The sequence below is a fragment of the Bactrocera neohumeralis genome, chromosome 6, assembly GCF_024586455.1.
Source record: "Bactrocera neohumeralis isolate Rockhampton chromosome 6, APGP_CSIRO_Bneo_wtdbg2-racon-allhic-juicebox.fasta_v2, whole genome shotgun sequence".
Classification (NCBI taxonomy): domain Eukaryota; kingdom Metazoa; phylum Arthropoda; class Insecta; order Diptera; family Tephritidae; genus Bactrocera; species Bactrocera neohumeralis.
In genome coordinates this window covers 47,650,154-47,673,038 of record NC_065923.1, presented here as the reverse complement: position 1 = coordinate 47,673,038, position 22,885 = coordinate 47,650,154, and the positions used below count along the sequence as shown (strand labels likewise).

General features: G+C 38.2%; 2 protein-coding genes across 4 annotated transcripts in view; one reads left to right on the top strand and one right to left on the bottom strand.

The window, feature by feature from the left end:
- The window catches only part of LOC126762572 (serine/threonine-protein kinase NLK2), a 293,423-nt gene that overhangs the window by 221,066 nt on the left and 49,472 nt on the right, over positions 1-22,885 (bottom strand). The window lies entirely within an intron of this gene.
- On the top strand, positions 15-4,000 carry LOC126762616 (uncharacterized). The gene is made up of 4 exons (XM_050479493.1): positions 15-325; positions 3,204-3,326; positions 3,402-3,496; positions 3,566-4,000. Exons 1-4 carry the CDS (start codon positions 290-292, stop codon positions 3,858-3,860), a joined length of 549 nt encoding a protein of 182 aa, XP_050335450.1. The 5' UTR covers positions 15-289; the 3' UTR covers positions 3,861-4,000.

The following is a 22,885-nucleotide window of genomic DNA, read 5'->3' as shown; positions in this document are numbered from 1 at the left end:
AAAGGTTTCCAGTTTCGGCTTCACTGTACGGTGTATATAGAATTTCACCAACTTGTGATAACCTCTGTAATACACCGGCGAAAGATAGACAGGCAAATCGCCAGCAGTGTGCGTGTGTCATGAGCCCCCACTGCCAGCTCTCTCACTCTCGCGCTCGCCACCTTGTTCACGTTTGCATTAATTGTTCCATTTTTTCGAAAAATTTTGTGAAATGCATAGACAGTTGGCTTGGTAAGAGCACTGGGTGCGGTTTGCTTTTGATATTGTAGTCATTGCGAAAAGTAACGGTATGCTCTCTATACGTTTTAAGAGAAAAGCTGTGAAGGTAATCGTTAAAAGTTTATTTATATTTATATTTTGTTTTTGTTTTGTGAAAAGTATAAAAAAAATGCCGAGAAATTAAAAATAAAAAGACACCCGTGTTAAGTGCATTGTTCAAAAGCAGAAGAAACAGAACCAAGCGCACCAATTCGAGAGCGAAATTGTTGACAGTTATCTGTGAAATTTCGTAGTAAAGTTCAAGATACTCAAAAATGTTTAAACTTTGTTCATTAACGCCGCTAATTCTTGATAATTCGTGCGGTGTGATCTTTCTTTTAACGCAAACAACTGTTCCTATGTCAATGAACGGTCTAATCTACTTTCATATAATACATAGAAGTGCACATTTGCCTTATTTAATACAAACCATCGAAATAATTTGATAATTCGTTCCACGCAAGCGTCAGCAAGGCACTGGAGGAAAGGAATGTTGCGGCTCCAGTAGATGAATTGAGGCTGTGCTGCATACTAGGATAGCTGAAACCACTGTGGGGGAGAGTAAGATTCGTCTTGGTACTAGGGGTTGTCCACAGGGAGGAGTTCTATCCCCCCTACTATGTATGTAACCTAGTAGTAGATGAGATCCTGTAGTTGCTCAGAAGCAGTGGGATTCGGTGCCAGGGGTACGCCGATGCCATTGTCATAATGACACGAGGTAAATTTGAGAACACGCTCTGTGACATAGTCCAAAGGGGCTTAAGTCTAGCAAAGGGATGGTGCAATACGGTACAGTTAAATATCAACCCGTCAAAAACAACCGTCGTCCCTTTAACAAAGCGAAGATCTCTTCCGGGCTTGAGGTCCCTAACACTTGGTGACAAGGAGTTGATGATGTCTAAAGAGGTCAAATTCCTAGGCCTCACATTAGACTCAACCTTACGGTGGAATAGGCACGCGGAATTAACACTGTCCAGAACCACCAAGGCAATGCAGACGCCTAGACGGAAGATCCTGGGGCTGCAAGCCAGGTATCATCAGCTTATACCATGATGGTACACCCTATTGTCACTTATGAAGCGGTTGGGCATCGAAGGCAACTCAGTTTTCGGCAGGCCTTCAACCATCGAAGCTGCAAAGGCCGCCTGCGACTGCGCCTGCGCTTCAGGGTCAATGCCGAAGACGGTAAACTTTACAAAGAAGTTTAGAGTTAATCTCGGCAATAAGGCGGAGAGGAGTGATTCCACGCTCGACCTACTACTGAGGGGTAGCACTATCCAGTGGTACACTGACGGAAGACATTGTGGGACCGCATACCAAACTATCCATATCAATGGGACGTTTTCCGAGCGTCAAGCTCTCTGCTATAAGTCAGTGTGCAGAAATCAAACTCCATCACAACCAGCGTATCGCTATAGTCAACGATGCGGCACTTATGAGGTCCAATCGCTTTTAGTGGAGGAGTGTATAGGAAAGCTGAACCGCCTATCAGTTTGCAATAGTACAAGATGGGTTCCAAAGTAAACAGGACTTTTTGAATCTAGCGCCCCCTGGTGACTACATCTGCATATATGTAGACCGATGCGTTAGAATCTGCTATCTTTATCGATTGTCCAATGAGAATTTCATGACATTTCATTGATTGGAAGTGAAGTTATTGCGTTTTAAGTGTCAGTATGTTTGTGTTATCTGTGCGAAAATGAGCTTCGAACAAAGAGCCAACATTAAATTTTGTTTTAAAATTGGTAAAACTTTTATCGAAACGTTTCAATTGATGAAACAAGTTTATGGTAATGATTGCCTATCCAGTAGCAGAGTGCACAAGTGGTTTCAACGTTTTCAAAGTGGTCGTGAGGACATAAATGACGATCAGCATGTGGGCCAATCAAAATCCGTGATCACCGGAAATTCCATCGAAACTGTGCGTGAATTCATCCAAAATCAGCCGAAATCATCATTGAAATTCATGGAAATGGAATTGAACATCTCCAAAACATCGATTTATCGCATTTTGACGGAACTAAAATACTAACGACCTAAAATTGCTCAGAATCCAACAGTCGAAGGACGCTTATGACCGATTATTTGACCAAAAATCACATTTTAACCATTAACCACTCCCCGCATTCACATGTTATGGCACCATGCGACTTCTTCCTTTTCGGAAAAATGCATTTGCCCATGAAAGGAAAGCGTTATACAGACGTAGAGGCCATTCAAAAGGCTTGCATCAGCATACTGGCGGCCATACCGGACAACGAGCTAAAACCCTCGTTCGACATGGACCGTGTAAAAAGCTATATTGAAGCAGAAGGAAACTATTTTGAATAAAATAACTTGATTTTGCCGAAAAAACCATTTGTTCTGTTTTTTTTTAAGTCCTGTTAACTTTGGAACGCACCTTCTATGTACCTAATATGTGTGCCGAGGCATAAAGGGGTAGCCGGCAATGAGCTGGCCGAAGAACTAGCCTGCTTTGCGGCAGCGTCCAGGATTATGGGGCAAGAACCATGCATTGAGGTGGGGCCCCACACCATTAAGGTGTTGAGTGGGGAGTGAACGGCACTGGCAGCAGCCAGCGGGAATGCGCCACGCCAAGCTATTACTGGGAAGGTACAACCTCGCAAAGTTTAGCGATATGATCAACCTCTCTCAAAACAAGTTCTGTTCCCTTGTCGCGCTCTATACAGGGCACTGCAGGCTCAGGAAGCACTTGTGCAACATGGACATAGTCTCTTGCGCAAACTGACGGTTTTGCGACATGGTAGAAGCAGCTTCAAGGACTTAGGTTCCATCTACTTGGACAGGGATCCCAACACTAGTTCAAATTTAGAACATCTCTAAATTTGTTAAGATTCTCTACAAAAATTTGGAAATAGCATAAGAGCGCTTTATATAAAATTGCGATATACATATATAAATTTGTGTTCTTTTTTCGAAAACAGACTTTGTTTGACTACTGCACGTGCCATATTATAATGTCTAAAAGCTCAACATCCTGCTTACTGCTACAAATCTTAATAATGTGCTGTCTATATGGAGGAAACACAGCGGCTGATGACAATAATGCAAGTAGAAACAAATAACGGTTGCTAAAAATATATATGTGTTTTCATGTAATCATTTTGAATGCTATGCTACAGGCCTTCACACTAGTTTTTGGCAGCGAGTCAACACTACAAAGCGTGGAGAGAGAAGTCAGCGATGCAAAAGGAACATTGACAGATGTCGTCAACAGGTATACAGTCAAATTAGTTGTAAATTCTCTTAATAGGTAAATCACACACATCTAATGAACTTGCTTTAGTTCAAGCCAAATACTCGAGGATTATGATGCTTTGGTCGAAGATATTGAAAAACTAGAAACTGCGCTGGGCAAGCAAAATGACATTGTGTCGAAGAAACTGGGAACATTTATTGAGGAAAATATTGCAATACAGAGCACGGAGCTGCTGCAAGAGCTGACGGCTGATCAAAAATGGCTGCAAGAGATGATAAGCGCGCAGCAGAGATCGTTGATTGCAGAGTTGCAAACGAGCGAAGGTAAATTGCTTGCTGAAATCAAACAAAATACAACACCCAACGAAGTGTGGACTCATTAATGGTTATAATTTTTGGCAGCTAAGCTGCAAATGAACACTGCGAAACGGTTAAAATTTCCTTTTAGTCTATTAGTCAAGTAATAAAATAAGAACGTGAAGTATATTATTTAGAAATAAATGTGCTTTCGAGCATTCTTTAGTACGAGAAATTCATATTTTTCCAAAAATCAAAATAAATGATCTGCCAAAATATTAGCACTTGAGCTAAAGTGGAGTTGGAGTGTCCAGGCCTGTTGCACTGTGTCTCAAAGATCATTATTGTTAGTCAGTTTGATCTCGTATATCTTTTTCTTAACATCAGCGCACAAATTTTCGATGGCGTTTAAATCAGGGGCCTGTGCAGGCTATTCCATCAAAGAGACATTATTGTCTTAAAACCAATTTTTAGCCTTTTTGCTGGTATGCTTTGGGTCATTGTCTCTTTTGCGTGACCGAAATCTGTGGCATATTATCAGAAGCATACGATAGCATTACTGCCTCGAGTATTTTGGCGTATTCTGTTGCATTCATGATGGTCTTTATACGGTGAATTTGCCCAACAACGTAGTGCGAAAACCTTGCTATACCATGATATTGGAACTTGCGTGTTTTACAGTCTTTCCGTTAACTTTACTAACTATACTATATTCCGAATTTGGAGGTCTTTTAACATAGGATCGCGAACCCTTTCCACCAAATAAAACTATTTCAGACTCATCTGTCCTCAGAATATTACGCCATTTTTTAATTGGCCACTGTAGACGGGTTTTAGTAAAGGGTAACCCGTTTGAGCACTTGCTTATTTGTCAAAAGAGGGAAAAATATTTCAAAATCAGCAAAAAATTTAAAGAATATAACACGTGGGAGACATAACGGCGCTAAAATTTAAAATATAACAAGTAAAGATTAAGGTAGAGTCTTACGTGTGCGAATGCAAGCAACGAACCGGGTAACAAGTGATGTCAAAGACCAAAGTACTGCCGGTCAAATCAGTGTATGTATATGTGTGTATGTCCTCATTGTTGCTGTAAAATTTGCGAGTGACTAAATATTTTTTATTGTTATCATAAAAAATAGAGAATTTTGCAAGCAAATAGCTAAGTACACATACATACATAAACACACACGCACCTAAACAGAACAGACCAAAGCACGCAATGGCGGAGCGGGTGCACTGAGCCGGAAGAGTTGCGTGTAGGTGAATCACTTGTTAATAGCCGACAGGTTAAGACGCTCAGCCAAGCAAGAAAGCCATTTGAAAAGAATGTGTTGAAAAGTGCGTGTGAGTATGTGTGCAGCAGCAGTCGAATGACTTTGTTGCTGCATTCACAAATTCAAAAATGAAATTGAAATAACAAAAATACGCGTAAAACGATTTTCCCTTCAAAGAAGAAGAAGAAAACAATTAATAAGCCAGCTAATGAATTGGTTTTAAGACGTCGCTGTTTTTTTCTTTTGTCCAGCAATTAAAATTTTATTAAACTCACAATGGCAGGGACAGAAAGAATTGAGGTGCACACTGTTTTTCAGGCGAAACAGAATTAATAGTTTGTGACTTCAAACCGCTAGGGTGTTATGAACAAGCAGACAAAATTTAAAGCGCGTGCTGAGCATAAAAATTATCTTGGGCTTCATCAGATTGGTGCAAAACTCGGTTTCGAAGCACAAAAAATATAGATAGATCCGCGAATATCGGTAATAAATCGAAGAAAATATTCGATAAAAATATCTATATTAAAAAGCGATATCGATACCAAAAAAAATTGTTATCGATATTTATAAAATTGATATCGATAATTAAAAAACCGATTGTAAAACTAGTGACATTGCGTTCGAAAATACAAATAATGTGTTTAGCAAATAACAATGATGCCTTGAAATATATATGTATGTATGTATGTAGTATGTACATATGTATAAATATCGATAACAAGTATAATATATTTTAAATCGATAAATTACTTGAAAATATAGATAATAACGTCATATATCACTATATTTAGACATTTATATAAAAGTAAGATGTAATAAATGTAGTTTATATACGTAAAAACATTTCGATAACAAAAGTTAAGAATGAATACTAAAAATGCATTTAAGAAAAACTATATTTTGAAAGTAAAAAGAAATTTTTACAGTATTCTTATTGCCGTTCCAAATAAAGTAGTCAATAAAGGCTGTAAAAGTATTATCAAACCTCGAGTTGTAAAGAAATCGATATATCTATTCTTCAATTATCGATAATTAAATTTGGAGAGATTTCGATATATATAAAAGTGCGTTAATTAAATAATCATAAATGACCAGTTTGAAGACCAAACCAAACATCGAATTGTAAATTAATCGATATGTAATACTTCAATTATCGATAAATAATTTTTTGAGCTGTCGCTAATTATAAATGTGTTAATAAAACGAAGGAATATCGACAAAATAATAAAAATATCGATAACAACTTATCGATAATATAACTTGCAATAACATAAACCTTGATAAATCACAAGCAAGCGGAAAATATTAATAAAAACTATACGCAAAACGTTGAAAAAAACCTTATAAAAAGGCGATAAAGCATTTTAAGCATACCGATAACGAGCTATAAAAATATCAATAGCCAATCATAAAACGCCGATCGATTATCGGACAAAATTTGTAAATGAAATCATAACAACAAATAAATTAACCAATTTGAAGACTAAAACAAAAATCCAATTGTAAAGTAATAGATAAGTAATTCTTCAATTATCGATAATTAATTTTTTTATCGAAAATTAATTTTTTGAGTTATCGATAATTATAAAGGTGCGTTAAAATCAATAATGTAACATAAAAATATCGATAATAACTTATCGATAATATAACTTTCGATAGTATAAAACACTGGTGAATCATAAGCAAGCGGAAAATATTGATACAAGCTAAACGTAGAATATTGAAAAACTAGTACAAAAGTCGATAAAGTATTTTAAGCAAACCGATAACAAGCTGCAATCATATCAATACCCAATTATAAAACTCCGAACGATTATTGAACAAAATTTATAATTGAAATAACAATAAATTAATAAATGAACCAGTTGGAAGACCCACCATATGCAGTGTCATCAACATAATAATGCTGTAATTAATTTTTTGACTTAGTCTACAATATTGTTTTATGATATTAGACTTATCTTTAAAAAATCGTTTACAATGAGTAATGCATTTTTTGTGCTCACTACTGTAAAGATACACGAAAAATTTAATGGTCTGAATGGCTAGCATAAAGTAAGAACAAACATAGAGCAGTTTATATGACTATACGTATAGTACATACATACATATGTATGTGTCTACGGTGGCGTCGCCCAACAGAGCCGATGCGTTGTCCCATGCGTTGGAGCGTAAAGTACGTTAAACCTCGCACATGAAGTTGTAAGTCTACGGCAATAACCCTACACCAGCCAACCATAAGCCTGACATATGCAAATATGTAAACTTATAGTACATATGTACGTGTACGTGAGTGTTACATGCCACATTATGGCGACTACGTGATGGGAATTTAAAACCCCTTTTTTCCAGCAATTATAATTACAATTGAAAAAACTTGTAAAACAATAAAAATAAAAAAGACGGTTGCTCATTAGAATGCTATGACATAAAAGTAAATCAATAAAAACAAAAAGACAAAGGAATTGCTACTTTAGGACAGAAGCATAACTTTGTTGGGTGTTCTAGATGATTCTCAGTGCTTAAACTAGAGAAGATAACTATAAACCACAGAGTTTATGGGAAATGAAGTTCAAATCTTTTTAGCAAATTTTCAAGATTCGGTTGAGATAATAAATCAATTTTAGTACTTTAAAGTAGTACGTAAAAATTTTGTTCATTATTTTGAAAATTTTCATCAATCTGTGTCGTCTCTTTCAAAGTAAATCCCCTTGGCCCCAATGCACTTTCGACAACGTTATTCCCAATGCTCGAAACAGTTGTTAAAGACAATTTCCAGAATAGCCTGCGATGCGCGTAGCGATTCACGTTTAATATCTTCAACTGACTTATAACAGTTTCTCCGGAGCGGTCGTTTGAGTTTACTGAATAGCTAGAAGTCACACGGAGGTAAATCAGGCGAATACAGTGGTTGCAGCACGATATTGGTTGAAATTTTGACGAAAAAATCACGAAGAATGAATACACGCGCAAATAACATTTCTCGTTGACAGTTTGGCCGGTCGGAAGGAATTTAGAGTGCCCCAAACCTCGATAGTCGAAGAAAATAATCTTGGTTTCGGGCCTGCTTTGACGTGATTTTTCATCTTCGGCTCACCTGTGCCACGATATTCGGCCGATTGATCGTCTGCTTCCGAATCGTAAACAAAGATCCAAAACTCATCGCCAGCTATATAATGTAACGTTTCATGAGATACTGGTAACATTGTTTCACAGATGTTTGCGAGACGCTGTTTTTCAAAAAAAAAATTAATGATTTTGGAACCAATCACGCTTGATTTATCAAAATGATTTTCACTGATCCTTCCGATTTTTTGCCTACAAGAGCATATCAATATGTACGAGTATGGTGTCCACATTGCATACAAGGTTGTATTTTGCCAATTAGCCATTTGGTATCGAAACGTGCCTTATGAAATCGTGCGTAACAAAGAAAAGAAATAATAAATTGCTTAACACTAAGAATTTCTACGAATTACCCAACCGAGCACTGTGTCCACCAAGGCACTAATTACTGAGTACATTCACATCTTCTATGTGCTAGTTGCTTAGGTTGTTGGCATTTGAACTCACCTGAAATGAGAAGAAAGAGAAAAACATTAGTTTTAAAATAATAATCATTTGAGTACATACATACAGTTTTGTAATTCAATGTAATGTAGTAATGCATTTTGGTTATAAATAAATGTAAAGAAAAAATATACAATAAATACTATATACTCGCATTCTGCTGGAGTGGACTGTCATTATAAGCTTGAAAAGTGTTTTTCTCTACAGGGTGTGTCATGTCCTTAAAGGAAAAGAAAAAAATCCATCCAAAAATTTAAACATTCGATCTTAAATCTAACTAAGACAATTTTGGTTCATGTAATTTTCCACATATTACCCGTCGACATAAGCGGCAGATACATTGCTGAGAAAGTAAGCCGGGTACATGAAAGAGTCCATACAGGGACAACCAAAAATTCTCCCCTTCTTCGACTGCATTCCCAAAAACGTTGATCACTGCTGATAGCCCTTACTGTGCTCAAATACCGACGAGGGGCTCATAGATAGGCGAAGCCGCTTGAGAAGAGGCACAGTGAGCTTTATCACTGATGGGTCGAAACTCAGAGCGAATGTTGGAAGGAAAGTTTTCAGTAGCGTTTTACATGTAGAGATGACTGCCATTAAGAAAGCAGTCAATGTACTGCTACGGAGTGGAGGCTCTTTCACGGAGGTAAGCTTGCGCTCCGATTGCAAAACTAGACTGCAATACTATATTTAAGTTCGCGCACTGTGCGCTTAAAATTAGTTAAGAAGTATGAGACCTCACAGGTTTAGATAGAGCACCATTGTTCCGATTACATCACATTAGGAACTACTTGGATTTCAGTTGTCCCCCTGGGTTCTGGCGCTGGACCTCCGATCTTTGCGTGTGCACCTAACTGGTGCTGATCGAAAAACAGCTTCTGTGCTACTAACGTATCCTTCTGGCCTAGTGCGGAACACAGGAGATGCACCAAACTACTCGCTCTCAGTAAGGTTCATCTTGCCGCAATCGCAGTAGTTCTTACTGGTCATTGCCCAACAGGCGTGGAAGCGGTAAACTGAAAATTTTGCCAGACGCTATCAATGTTGTGTTGTGGATACTTTTTTCTCTACTCTCCAGTTCTTGCAATACTTAGGTTAAATATCTTGACGTCCTACTTTCTGTCAGCTTGGCGTAATCGCCGGAATTGATATCAACCGCCTTAACAAATGTGTGGCTTTGTCGATTTTTGAAAGTCTTTTCGATCAATACATAGGAGTATTTAAGTATCGCATTGGTCCCACATCCTCAGCTGTCCAAGTGGGATTCCGTTTTGAATCGTCCTTTCAATGGAACACTAAGTTAACCTAAGGTTTCATCTGAAAATCCTAAAGCCTCTAAACCCTGACGAAATTATTTATTTCCCTTCAAAACAAAATTAATATTCATTAAAATGTTCAAAAAAGCGCCCACTTGCTGTCAGTTTTCATCAAAGTACGCACAATTAAGAAACATTCTAAACGCAAATAACAGCAACAACAAATCATTGTTCAGCCCACAGCGCCTCAGAAAGGGTCTTTATGGCAACAGTGACAACAGTGGTTAGCGTTTTCAAAAGGATGACATTGTGTATGAATTGATGAAAGCCGTGCACCACCTGCCTTCAACCGCTCCGATGACGCATGTTTGTTGAAGGTTTTTGTTATTGCTTTTTGTGCGTAAACCGAAAGAACAAGCAAACTTTTATACTCGTATGTATGTAGGTACATAAATGTAATGAATTTTAAGGATTAAACGCTTTAAGGATTTCGTTGTCGAGAAGTTTCTGAAAATAACTGAAAAAAACAACAAACAACGTTAACTTCGGTTGAACCAAAGCTTAGCACCCTTCACAAGTAAAAAACAAGTTCCATACATGAACTTATGTAATTTTGATCGATCAGCTTATAAGGCAGCTATATGATATAGTGATTACATATCGACAGTTCCGACAAATGAGCAGCTTTTTTGGGAAAAAGATCGTGTAAAAAATTACAGATCAATATCTGAAAAGCTGAGGGATTAGTTCGGCTATTCGCAACACCGTGTCCCATCTTGAGATCCAACATTCCTTATTGGATAATATTCGACCGATTAGACCACGTCCAGCACGCAGTGAATAAAATATAGCAGCCGTAGCTGAGAGTGTACACGAAGACCGTGAAGAGTCGATTCGGCGCCTTTCGCAGCAACTCGAACCGACGTATGGAACGACTTGGCGCATTTTAGGTCGAGATCTTTAATTGAAAGCTTGCAAAAAAGAGTTTGTGCAAGAACTGCAGACAATCGACCTTCCCAAGTGACATCGCTTCGCTCAATGGACTCTCGAAAAGTTTCAAGAAAATCCGACGTTTTCGACCCAAATTTTGTTCAGCGATGAGGCTCATTTCTGGCTCAATGGGTATGTAAACAAGCAAAATTGCCGCATTTGAGACGAAGAGCAACCTGAAAGGATTTAAGAGTTGTTATTTCATCTAGAAAAAACAACGATTGGGTGTGGTTTGTGGGCCGGTGGAATCATCGGTCCATATTTCATTAAAAAGGTTGCCGATGTGAGCGACCGGCGATCATAATCGCGCCATAATAGCCGACTATTTGATGCCTGAAACTGAACCTCGTTAGCTCGGCGACATTTAGTTTCAACAAGACACACATCGCATCAATCAACGGATTTATTGAGAAAACACTTCGGTGAGTAGTTAATTTAACGTTTTGGGCCGGTCGTTTGGTCACTAAGATCGTGAGATGTCCCACCATTAGCACCTTAGAGCTAAACATCACGCGTTTCATTCGCCAGTTACCAGTCGAAATGCTTGAAAGAGTCATCTAAAGTTTGACTCAACGGATGATTCATCTGAGACGTAGAGATAATCTTCAAAAAAATGTCAAAGAATGTTTTTTCGAATGATAATAAACGTTTTCAATTAAAATATTGAAATTTCTGTGGTTTTCCTTTAAAAAGTAGGGAACCTCGAAATGGCTCATTATTTATACTTAATTTATAGGAACTCTGACATTTCTAAAATTCAGAATTAGACTATTAATATCTTCAAAGATGGTTATTTCGTTAAATTGTGTAATCGAAATCATATATCGTAATCATAAGAGCATAATTTCTTAGAGTAGAATACTAAAAAACGGGGCATCATCATTACCCCGAACGCTTAGAACACTATTCCGCTGGGCTTCAAAATCTTATAAGCTCATCTGAGTACAATCTGAATGCATTCCGTCAACACGTCCTACGAAAGCACAAACCTATAAGTAAATGTCACTGCTATACTGTTACAAAACAGCAGCTGAGCGAAAGAAGAAGAGAACATGCATAGAGAAGAGATTGAGCTACGCACCACTACGAGGTTACGCTATGAAATGCATAATAAATATGAAACTCATGATAATGCACGCCCGTCACACAGCCAAACCGTTGCTAGCAAGGATATAATGATGAATGACATTATAGCGAAGGACGGGAATAAGGATAAGCCGGGTGCGCAACCCCTGCTCCTTTGATACTTACAATAGTCAATGCAACTTAAAAAGCTCACAACGCCAAAGGATGCGGAAGTGAACTGCAGACGGCTGGCCGGCCGGCAGTCACTTTTCACCGCACGCACATACATACATACGTATGTATGAATGTGTATGTGTATGTGCGTTGCTATGGCATGGCGCGTCTGTGGTTGACACGCAGACAGCGTAGCATTTCGGATTTCAGCGGCGTGCGTAGTCACGAAGGTTAGGGAAGTTTTTCGATGCATAACGAGTGTTCAACCCCCGTCAGTGACAGTCCCTTGCATTGGTTAGTGCACACGCATGGAAATTAACATGCGTCGTCGCCGGTTTGTGGAAAACGAAAACTAAAGAAGCAGCAGCGCAGCAAAGTTGAGAGTGAAAAATCCTCAAACAATCGTCAGCAGACCGCAGCTGAACTCGCTCGCTAGGCGTGTGACGCACAGTGGAGTGTGAAAGATGGCAGTCGCAAGTACTTAAGGCCAGCTGGATTAGCATATGGTGGGTTTTATGTAGCGGCGAATTATTTCTGCTGTGTTCACCACCATTGTGGAACATCCTTGATGCATAAAGCACATTCACTTGACGGTCTGGCCTTTAGTTAAAAGTACATTTTATACACAAAGGTCTATGATAATCTTATGTTTTAGATTCAAAGCTCGCTTAATTCTTTAGAAGTGGGGGAGTTTGCATTTTAGCTCTTAATTTGTTCTTATGCTGACTAGACTAGAAATACGCGTTTTCTTTGGAAAACCTCGTCAAAATCAGAGCTACAATAATAAGACAGTGTTTAGCAAATGAAAACTTCAGTTTAAGTTTTTGAAAAACGATTCAAACGAATCTAATATGTACCCTATGTATAACGAAGACTTAAGTATGTTTAAAGCGAATTTGTTTACAATTACTTTTAGTAAATATTTTCCTTCGAGTTTGTGTCACTTTGAGAAACCCAAAACTTCGAAATCCCGCTAAGTTCGAACATTCTTCAGAAATTTGCTTTTTGTTGCTAAACTCTAGCAAATCGCTTGATTTGGCATCACTTTGTGAATCCCGAAAATTTGTTTGTCCCGTTAACTTCGGGATCCCGAAAACATCTTTAGCTCATTTCGTAACGCTGACACATTACTACAACATTAAACTATATTACGTTTTTTAGAACGAATTCGAATGTTATTAGATATTTTCCTTCGATTTTGGATCACTTTGTGAAACCCGAAATTTCGAAATCCCGCTAAGTTCGGGGGCACATTCTTCAGAATTTTATTTTTTGTAGCTCTTCTCTAGCAAATCGTTCGGTTTGACATCAATTTGTGAATCCCGAAAATTTGAAATCCCGTCAAATTCGGGATCCCGAAAAAATTTTGAACTATTTCTTATTACAGAATTGAACATTTAATTTTTTTGTGTTCACAAATGTAGTGAAGCCTAGTATTATACAACATGTAGTATTTCTTACTGAGCATTTCAAAGCAATCCCAAAGGTATAATACGAGTATATATTTATAAGTACTTAGGTATGATAGTTCTTTGACATTTAGAAATAAGATTTTTATTGTATCATTTAAATCAGGCATATATGTATATAATCTTTTCTAAGGAATTATCATATAAATAATAATTATATGAGTAATTACTTTTCATAGCAACCCTAAAGGTATGCTACATGTGGAAAATTTACTCTCAAAGTTCAATTTTTCAGCGTTTCATGTTTTATTGTGTATTAATATTACCTATATATCACATCTCATATATATATGTATACCAGTTCTTATAATAAGCTGATATAACACTTCATACCGTGAATCCTAAATGTATACTACAATTATAAACATTTTTGCCATAAGAATATAAACATTTATTGTAAGTCGTTACATAGAAACCAGCCACGTACACCAAAACTATTAGAAGGACTGTATTGACTCAATTTTCGGTGTTTACTTTATAAATAAAATATATTTCATTTATTAACGAAATTTTAGAAAGGAATATTAAATTAACATTTGAACGCTGATGAAAGCAAATTGTAATTTGTTGGTTGCAAAAAGCCTAAAGGACAAGAAATTTGTCCCCAAACCAACAAAAACAACAAAATCCACAACGCCCAAAGCACGTGTACGTGTGTGTTATGTGCGTACACATGTCAAACAGTGTCGCAATAAAAGAGCACAGAACTAACGCAGAAAACTTGCTCGCTCGTACCAAATGTGATCTGAAACTTAACCGCTTATAACACCCACAAAATAGGCAACAAAGTTTGCACACGGCAAACAGAAAGATATTTTCGGTTTTACCCAACAGCTCCACCCAACGCAGCGGCAACTAAAAGCTATCCTTCGAAGTTGTAGCGAGCTGCGGCAACGAAGTGGGCAATAGGTGCGAACAAACTTACATATATGCCACATATGTATCCAATATACATTATATAAGGACACGCATTGAATGATTCACATTGGATAATAGAGAATAGGTATAAATATATATTTACATATGTAAGCATCCATATCGATTTATATATACATATATCTGGCAATATGAAATTCCCGAGCAATTTGAATGCATATTCGCAGGCGTTGTTTCCTTATATGCTCACAAAAGTTTTATTTGATGGATGTAATAGCTACTCAGTGTATATACATACATATGTATGTATAATACTAGATACATACATATATGTTTGTGAACATGCTTTCTGAATCTATTTTTTTTTAATTAAAAAAAACTTATGGAGACGTCCACAGCTATTGAAAATACTAAGCACCAATCTTCTTCAGTATTTTTGCAAATCTTCTGAATAAAATCAAGTTAATCTTAAGAATGCGTCATATAAAATTTGTTGGCTTTCTTTCAGTAACACTGAGTTGTCAAGTATATAACGGTATAATTGTATAAGAAAGTTTTAGAGAATGTTGTGTAAATGTCGTAAACCGTTTGAGAATTGAATGCGAGACAAATGAAATAAACAGAATTTAATCTCAAGCCTAAAATTATGCAGTACAATTTGATATAGCTAAAATTGACGAAATTGTATATTGTTTGAGTGACATAAAAATACACATAACGGCATAATCGAAATAGATGAACGCGTAGAACGAAGGTACAACTTTACTTAGGTTTTTTCGATATAAAAATTTCGATTAAGACATAAAAATGAGATATCTAATTTCGATTTACAATAGTTAGATAGCACCAACGACTATACCACTCCAACCATGGCACTTTAATGCCATCTTGTCGGAAAGTATATGGCTGCGAAAGTTTCTATCAGACTCAGAGAAGCCTAGTTCGTTAAAGTACATGTCTCTGAACACTCGGATATTCTTACACACTTCCACTTCATACCGGAATACTTAGATCATGGAGTCGCCAAACCGAACTCTGACGGCTCCTTCTCTGCTTGAAAGGAGCTTTTTTACGGATGGGTCAAAACTTGGTGGAAGGGTTTACTGTCAGCAGCTCTATATCAACTCCAGCTTCAGACTTCCTGACTATATCAGTGTCTTCCACGCCGAGGTTGCAGCCATTAAAGTAGCTGTAGATCCACTGCTCCGGAGTGCAGCTTCGTTCAGAGATAATCATATCATCATATCACTCAGATAGCAGAGCGGCGATAATAGCCTTGAACTCATTAACAGTGCGATCAGGATTGGTAGAGGAGTGCCTAACCTCGCTATCAATATCAGCGAGTGTTTTTGTGATAAGATTGGTATGGGTACTAGGCCATAGCGGAATCGCAAGAAATTACAAAGCTGATGAGCTAGCAAGGAAAGGTACCTCAGAACCGCAATCGGTAGAATGGGAGCTGGTCGGTGCTCCGTATGCACTTGTGTTCTACTACGAGATAAGTGGGCCACGCGAAAGCTTGGCCAACGCAGGGTCACCGTCAGTACTTGCGCTGTCGCAAAAGCCTTTTGATTCAAGATCGATCGCAAGAGATCTAGCAATCTTTATGCCCTCAGTAAGGGTAGCCTTCTTTAGTTGTGGTGCTTTTAAGAGGACATTCCCTGTTGGCGTCCATGCTTTAAGGTTGGGAACCTTACCAGACGCCATCTGCAGAAAATATACGGAAGAAAATGAGGTGAAAACAACTCAACACTTCCTGCTTGACTGTCCCGCGGTTCGGAGGTCAAGACTTACACACTTGTGAGCGCCTATCTTCTGACATCCCACCGAACTGGCGGGAGTGGAAATTAAACTTAAATTTGCATTGGCTACTAAGCGTTTTGTTAATTTATAAGTTCGAACACAGGAGTTCTTCCTTTCTATGGCTTCGTAAAGGACACATGCGATCTTTGATCAGCTATTTTATATCTAAATTTTCTACATAAATCCGTTAAATTTGCCGGGACAGAGGTTTAGTTGAAAAGAAAAAATTGAAAACTTCTTCCAAGCAATTCAGCCCATACTGGACCCAAGTCAACTAAGTATACTTAGAAATCAATTGCCATGGTGTAAAAATTCTACTAAATTATTAAATTTAATTTCTGCCTATTTCTTTAACAGAAGTATGGAAAAAAACTGGCGAACTTCAAGCCCAAAATATCTGTAATTGTCTACAGTCTACGCTCCCGGCGTTTTCATGCATTTCGTTTGCTTTCATTTCTCCATTTTCCACAGCAAACGTTTTGACTATTAATGCTGACACACACGGACGCTGCCGAATAGCCCCGAACGCAATGCGTGTCCTTGCCAAAGTGCCCGCACCAAGCGACGACGTCGGTAAGAAAGCGCATACAAAAGCAAAGCGGAAAGGTGATGTTCATGTTGATGAGGTTGATGTTGTTGTTCGCTTTACTTGTAAACGATGCGCGCGCGTTGGCGTTCAGGCGACACAAGGACAAAGTGCAAAAACAAATGCGAGCAGAGAAAAAGTCGTAACCGAGAAGCACCGCACAGCGAAGATGGAGGTAAAAGCACAAATGTGAAAAAAACAGAAACAAAAAGCGAAATATGAGCATAAAGCAAGATATACAAATACAAATGTATGCACACAAAAGGCGCCAAGAGAGGCGCTTTTTGTTGGCTAAGGGCGAAATCTGTTGGTAAGCCAGCCAACCGCACACAACAGAGCAGCACAGCAGCAGCAACAACAACAGCAACAATGTGGCAATGTAATGTAAGAAGCCAGTGCGCGGGGAAATGTAGCGATTTCAGCTTGAAGTGTGTAGATTGCGGCAATAAAGCGAAAATCTGCGACGCGCTGCTGTTGGAGGCTCCTTCTGAGCAGCCTTCGCTGATTTTCTTGCGGTCTGGCATCGCTGCGTGGCAGTGTGAAGCGTTGCGGTTGAGATGCTGCTAAAATACTTTACACACACACACGCACCCACACAAAATGGTACATAAAAGTTGCGTTTAAGAAACAAGCTCGCTAAAAATACCAAAATACTTTACTTTGGCAGCTTAATTTTACTAGAAATCTTGCAACAATAACAATAACAAATAGCGCAAATAGGCGGTGGAAAACACGGTAGGTATATGATTCAAGCGTCGCTCTGCAGTTGTGGGAATTCATGAGGGTAGGCGGCATTTTAGCGCAATCCACTTGAGATTAAAGCACGAAAGTCCACTCAGTGAGCGCAATTCTGGCTTCACAAATCTCTAAGGATCATATACAGGGCTGTTAGTTCCATTAAAGTGACGTGTTTATGTGAATATGCCCGCATTGCCCGAAATAGACAAACTCATTTAATGATAAATATCATAATATCTATTTGGGGTAAGAAACATTTAGAGATTTTTGATAAAAAAAAAAGAAATTCATTATATTTTCATTATATGGCTTTAGTAATGCTATAAGGCTTGTATAAATGCTACGTGGCGTTGGAAAGCTAAAATTTTAAAATGAAAAACAATCTCAGACAGTTCACATCGATATATATCGGTGAGCTGACCACGAGCTCTTACTCGGTTTCGTTGGAATATCAGGTAATCACGACATATGAGCCGTTCTCTTTTTCCAAAATATTAATTCGGACCTGAAAGGCCTTTTGATATTCCCGCAAAACTAATACGGCTACGTAAACTGACGTTGAGCAATACAAACGCTCCGCCGGGATAGAGAAGGATCTCTCCAAGCCGTTGTCAAACGGTGTTACAGACAAGCCGACTTCCCATCGTAGGATTTCTTGAATCTATTGCTGGAGAGTGCACAACTGCTTTCGTACGCCGATGACATCGATATCATTCGCCTTAACAACCGCGCCGTTAGTTTTGATTTCTCCAAACCGGATAAGTGAACGAGGGCAAGACGAAATATCTCCTGTCATCAAACAAACAGTCGTCGCACTCGCGACTAGGCACCCACGTACATACGTCACTGTTGACAGTCATAACTTCGAAGTTTTAAATAATGTCGTCTATCTGAGAACCAGCATCAACACCAAAAACAACCTTGAAACCCAACGCAAATGGATGAAAACACTCCAGCTCTGAGAGTATTCGATGTAGTACCAGCCGATGGAAGCAGAGGAAAAGGAAGACATTCACTCCGTTGGAAAGACCAGGTGGAGAAGAACCTAGCTACACTTGGAATTTCCACTTGGCTCCAAACAGAAAAAGAAAAACGACTGGCATGCTGTTGTAAACTCGGCTATAACCGTGTAGGCGGTGTCTACGTCAATAAAAAGAAGAAGATGCATCCAAAAGATAACACAACTACTTCGCCGATTTTTGAACCAAAGCTTAATATTTTTATTGTGTAAAAACAGATAAAACTATTAAGCAGATCCGATAATTTAGCAAATTTTTATTATTTTATAAAACGAAGGTCAATTTCTCTTTCCTGTTCACTGCCTACAAATTATTTAGTTTACTATGAACTCAAAATAATAGACATTAGTAGGCGGTGGATTTCTGCTACATTACTTGCAATAAAAATAAAGCAAATAAATTTATAAAATGGCAGGCAATTTAACCAAAGAATAGCATAAACAAACCACAAAAACATGTGTGCTTATGATTTTCAAGGTAAACATTCGAAATTGGGAGAGAAAGTGCGAGCGAAATGCTCTTAAATACAGGCTGTCATAAAACATACATAAACAGTTATGTGAAAAATAATAACGACAGTTGTATGAAGTTAATGAATTTCAAGTTTATCAAGAAATGTGGAGGAATCAACAGCAATTAACTAATCAAATTAATTGAGTACAAACTAAAAATGAGTTTTTTTTTTCAATTTTACCCATATTAAATAAAAAATTAACTGGTTTTCATTCAATTGTGATAATATCAAACATCTAATTAGTTTAATATTTTGTTGAAAATCCATGGTTGTTTAAAACTTATCGACACCGCTTCGGCACAGAGTCAACTAGGTTTAGGCAGACGAAAACCGGAATTGCACTCGATGAATTTTGAATAAGTTGAAAAAGCTCTTCATTATTACTTGGGTACTTTTCTCTTAAGGACGCTTTCACTGTATGCCACAAATTTTCAACGCATTTTAGATCCGGAGACTGCGGTGGCCACTCCATTATTGACCCTAAACCAATCTTTTGTACACTTAGCCGTGTTTTTAGGGTCGTTGTCCTGCATAAATATCAAACTAAGTGGCATATTGTCTTCTGCATACTGTGCGAGGTTTGGCAATTAAGTAATGAGACTGATTTTATTGCGGCGCTTATGGTGACCTTGAAATTCCATTTCACTTTTCCCGACATTCCTCCCCTCTCCATTGATAAATGTACCATCGCTCTAGCTTGTTTAGTTCGCCTGCTGAGTCAAGTTGAATAGACGTGTGTTTGTAGTGAGTTGCAGTGTAGAACCAGATTGGTCGAAACAGCTTCGGAAACATACGCTAAAATTTTAAGAATGTATGGCGATAGTACTCTTAGTCATGCCCAGGTGTTTCGATGACACAAAGAGTTTAAGGAGGGGCGTGAAAGCGTGGAAGACGAGGCGCGGAGTGGGAGACCAGTCGAAGGTGAAAACGATGATTATTGCCTTTTTTGATAGCCGTGGAATCGTCCACAAAGAATTCGTTCCACCGGGGAAAACTGTGAATCAAGTCTACTATTGCTAAGTACTCGAAAGACTGCGAAAACGAGTCGTAACTGGATCCTTCATCACGACAACGCGCCGTGCCACATCGCCCTCAGCGTGTCCCAGTATTTGGCCTCTAAAGGGATCGCCATGTTGCAACAGCCGCCTTATTCGCCCGACATGTCACCCTGTAACTTTTTTCCTAAAACAAAATCGGTGGTCAAAGGAACCCATTTTGAGTCGATTACGGACATCCAGGCGGCCGTGACGAGGGTACTCGCGGACATCCCAGTCGAAGCGTTCCAGAAATGTTACGAAGCATGGAAAACGCGCTGGAATCGCTGTATAGCTGCCCAAGGGGACTACTTTGAAGGGGATGGCAGAGTTGTAGAATAATTTTCAAATATACGGTTTTTATGGAATCAGTCCCATTACATAATTGTCATACCTCGTAGCATTCATTCTTGGAATATTGCAACATAATCGGTTGCCTTCATAGTCCTCTGCTTTTCTCGTGCTTCGGCTCCTCAGATTTTCCTTTATAACTACTTTGCGGTTAGTTGATGGGTCAATATTCAAATCATATTTTATAAGTTTTGACGAAATAAATGGAGCACTCTATATTTTTTTGACAAACAATGCTATTATTGACTTCTTGCCGCGTGTTTCAATCTGGGGAACCCATTTTATTGCATTCCTGTCCTTATAATTTTTCACATAACTGTATATTTGAGACATGCAAAATATGCACAGAATTCAAGTGGTAATAAAAGTGAAATTCAATAAAAGTTTGTTGAAGCAAATTTGTGAGTTATATGCATATGTAGATATGTATACAATAAATGTATACCTATAACTGTTTATAAACAAAAATGTGTGCGAAAAATGTAAACAATCGAGAATTCAAGGTTAAGAGCTCGGAGGCTTACTAACATCCAATAGCACTATTATACTCAAGGCTGTGAAAATTTAGAAACTAGGTTGGCTGTATTTATTATTGTTACTAAATAAATCGATTTTCAAATTAAATTGAGTCAATAACAAGCAAAAAGTTGGTTTCAGCTGTGTCGGAGCTATAATACTTACCCTTCACGGGTACATTTTTTATAGCACAAAAGAGTATAAAAATCATTTTTATCTTGTATTTGATCGTTCAGTTTGTATGACAGCTAAAGGTACGATACCGGCGGTTGCGACAAATGAGCAGGGAAAGAAGAACGGGTGCAAAATTTCAGATCGATATCTCAACAAAATCAAGGAATTGGTGCTTGTGAATCGACGATTAACAGTCAGAGCTCTTAATGGCATCGTTGGAATATCAGAAGGATCAGTGAAAACTATTTTGAAAGATAAATTTAGGCTTACGAAAAATGAAAGCACGATGGGTTCCAAAATCTCTCAATGCTTTCAGCATACAAGGATGTCATGAAACTTATTATTACTGGCGATGAGTTTTGGATCTATGCTTACGACCCAGAAACAGGCGATCAATCGGCCGAATATCGTGGCAGAGGTGAGCTGAAGCTGAAAACCCAAGTCAAAGCAGGTGAAATATTAAGGTTTTGTTGACAGCTTTCTTATTATCCAGGTGTGGTGCACTCCGAATTCCTTCCGACCGACCAAACTGTCAACAAGGAATACTATTTGAGTGTTATGCGTCGTTTGCGCTAAGCTATTCGTTAAAAAGAGGCCGGGTTATGGACCGAAAACTTTTGGTTTTTGCACCACGATAATGTACCGTCGCATACTGCATTGATTCTTCGTGAGTTTTTCGCCAAATTTTCACCCAATACACCTGATTTAGCTTCGAGTGACTATTGGCTATTCAGCAAACTCCAACGATCGCTTCGGGAAAACCATCTTGAGTCAATTGAAGCCATTAAATGTGAATCGCTACGCACATTGAAGGCTGTTCCGGAAATTGATTCTAAAAACTATTTCGAGGATTGGAAAAAACGTTAGCACAAGGGGGGCGACATAGAATTTGAAGAGTAAATTAAAAATTTTAAAATGATGAGCAAAGCCTTAGCATTATTATTAAATTATAAAGAAGGAGTGGAATATAAAAAGCTGTAAATATAGAAACAGTTCGAATATCAAAGCGATCTTCTAGCTTTGTATACTTGATTGGATACTTTTTAATTTATTTTTTCGAGTGTTTTGTTACAATAACGTTAAATAACAATTCTTAACCGCGATATTTAGGATGCATGAAGTTCAGCTATGTGTCGCACTGATGGAGAGAAGTTAGGGTAATTTTCATATTGAAGGCAGGTAGAAACAACCCAACCTACTCGAAAGAGTTTAAACCTATAAGCTTAACTTCCTTCCTGCTAAAAATGTTAGAGAAAAATCTTGAACGTGCATATTAGCGCCGCAGCACCTCCTAGAAGCTTGTCCAAGGCGCAGCTCGCATATACGAAGGCAGATTAGTACAGACAGCACTCCATACACTGGTATCTACAATCGTAAGGGCTCTTGAATGTAAGGAATACAATCTTGGAGCATTCCTAGACATTTCTGGAACGTTCAAAAACGTCTCTACGGAGTCTATTCTGGAAAGTATCAAGTCAGTAGATGCTGATCCTGCTATACAACGCAGGATCAGAAGCTTCTTGACCTTTAGAAAGATGAGACCAGAATGGAATGACGCTAGAATGACCCAAGAAGTCTGTAGCGGTTCTCCCTAAGGTGGAGTGCTATTTCCGCTTCTTGGAGATTCTATATATTTTTAGTGGTGAATAAAATGCTAAGGAACTTGGACGGCAAGGTTCCTAAGATAGTGTCATGT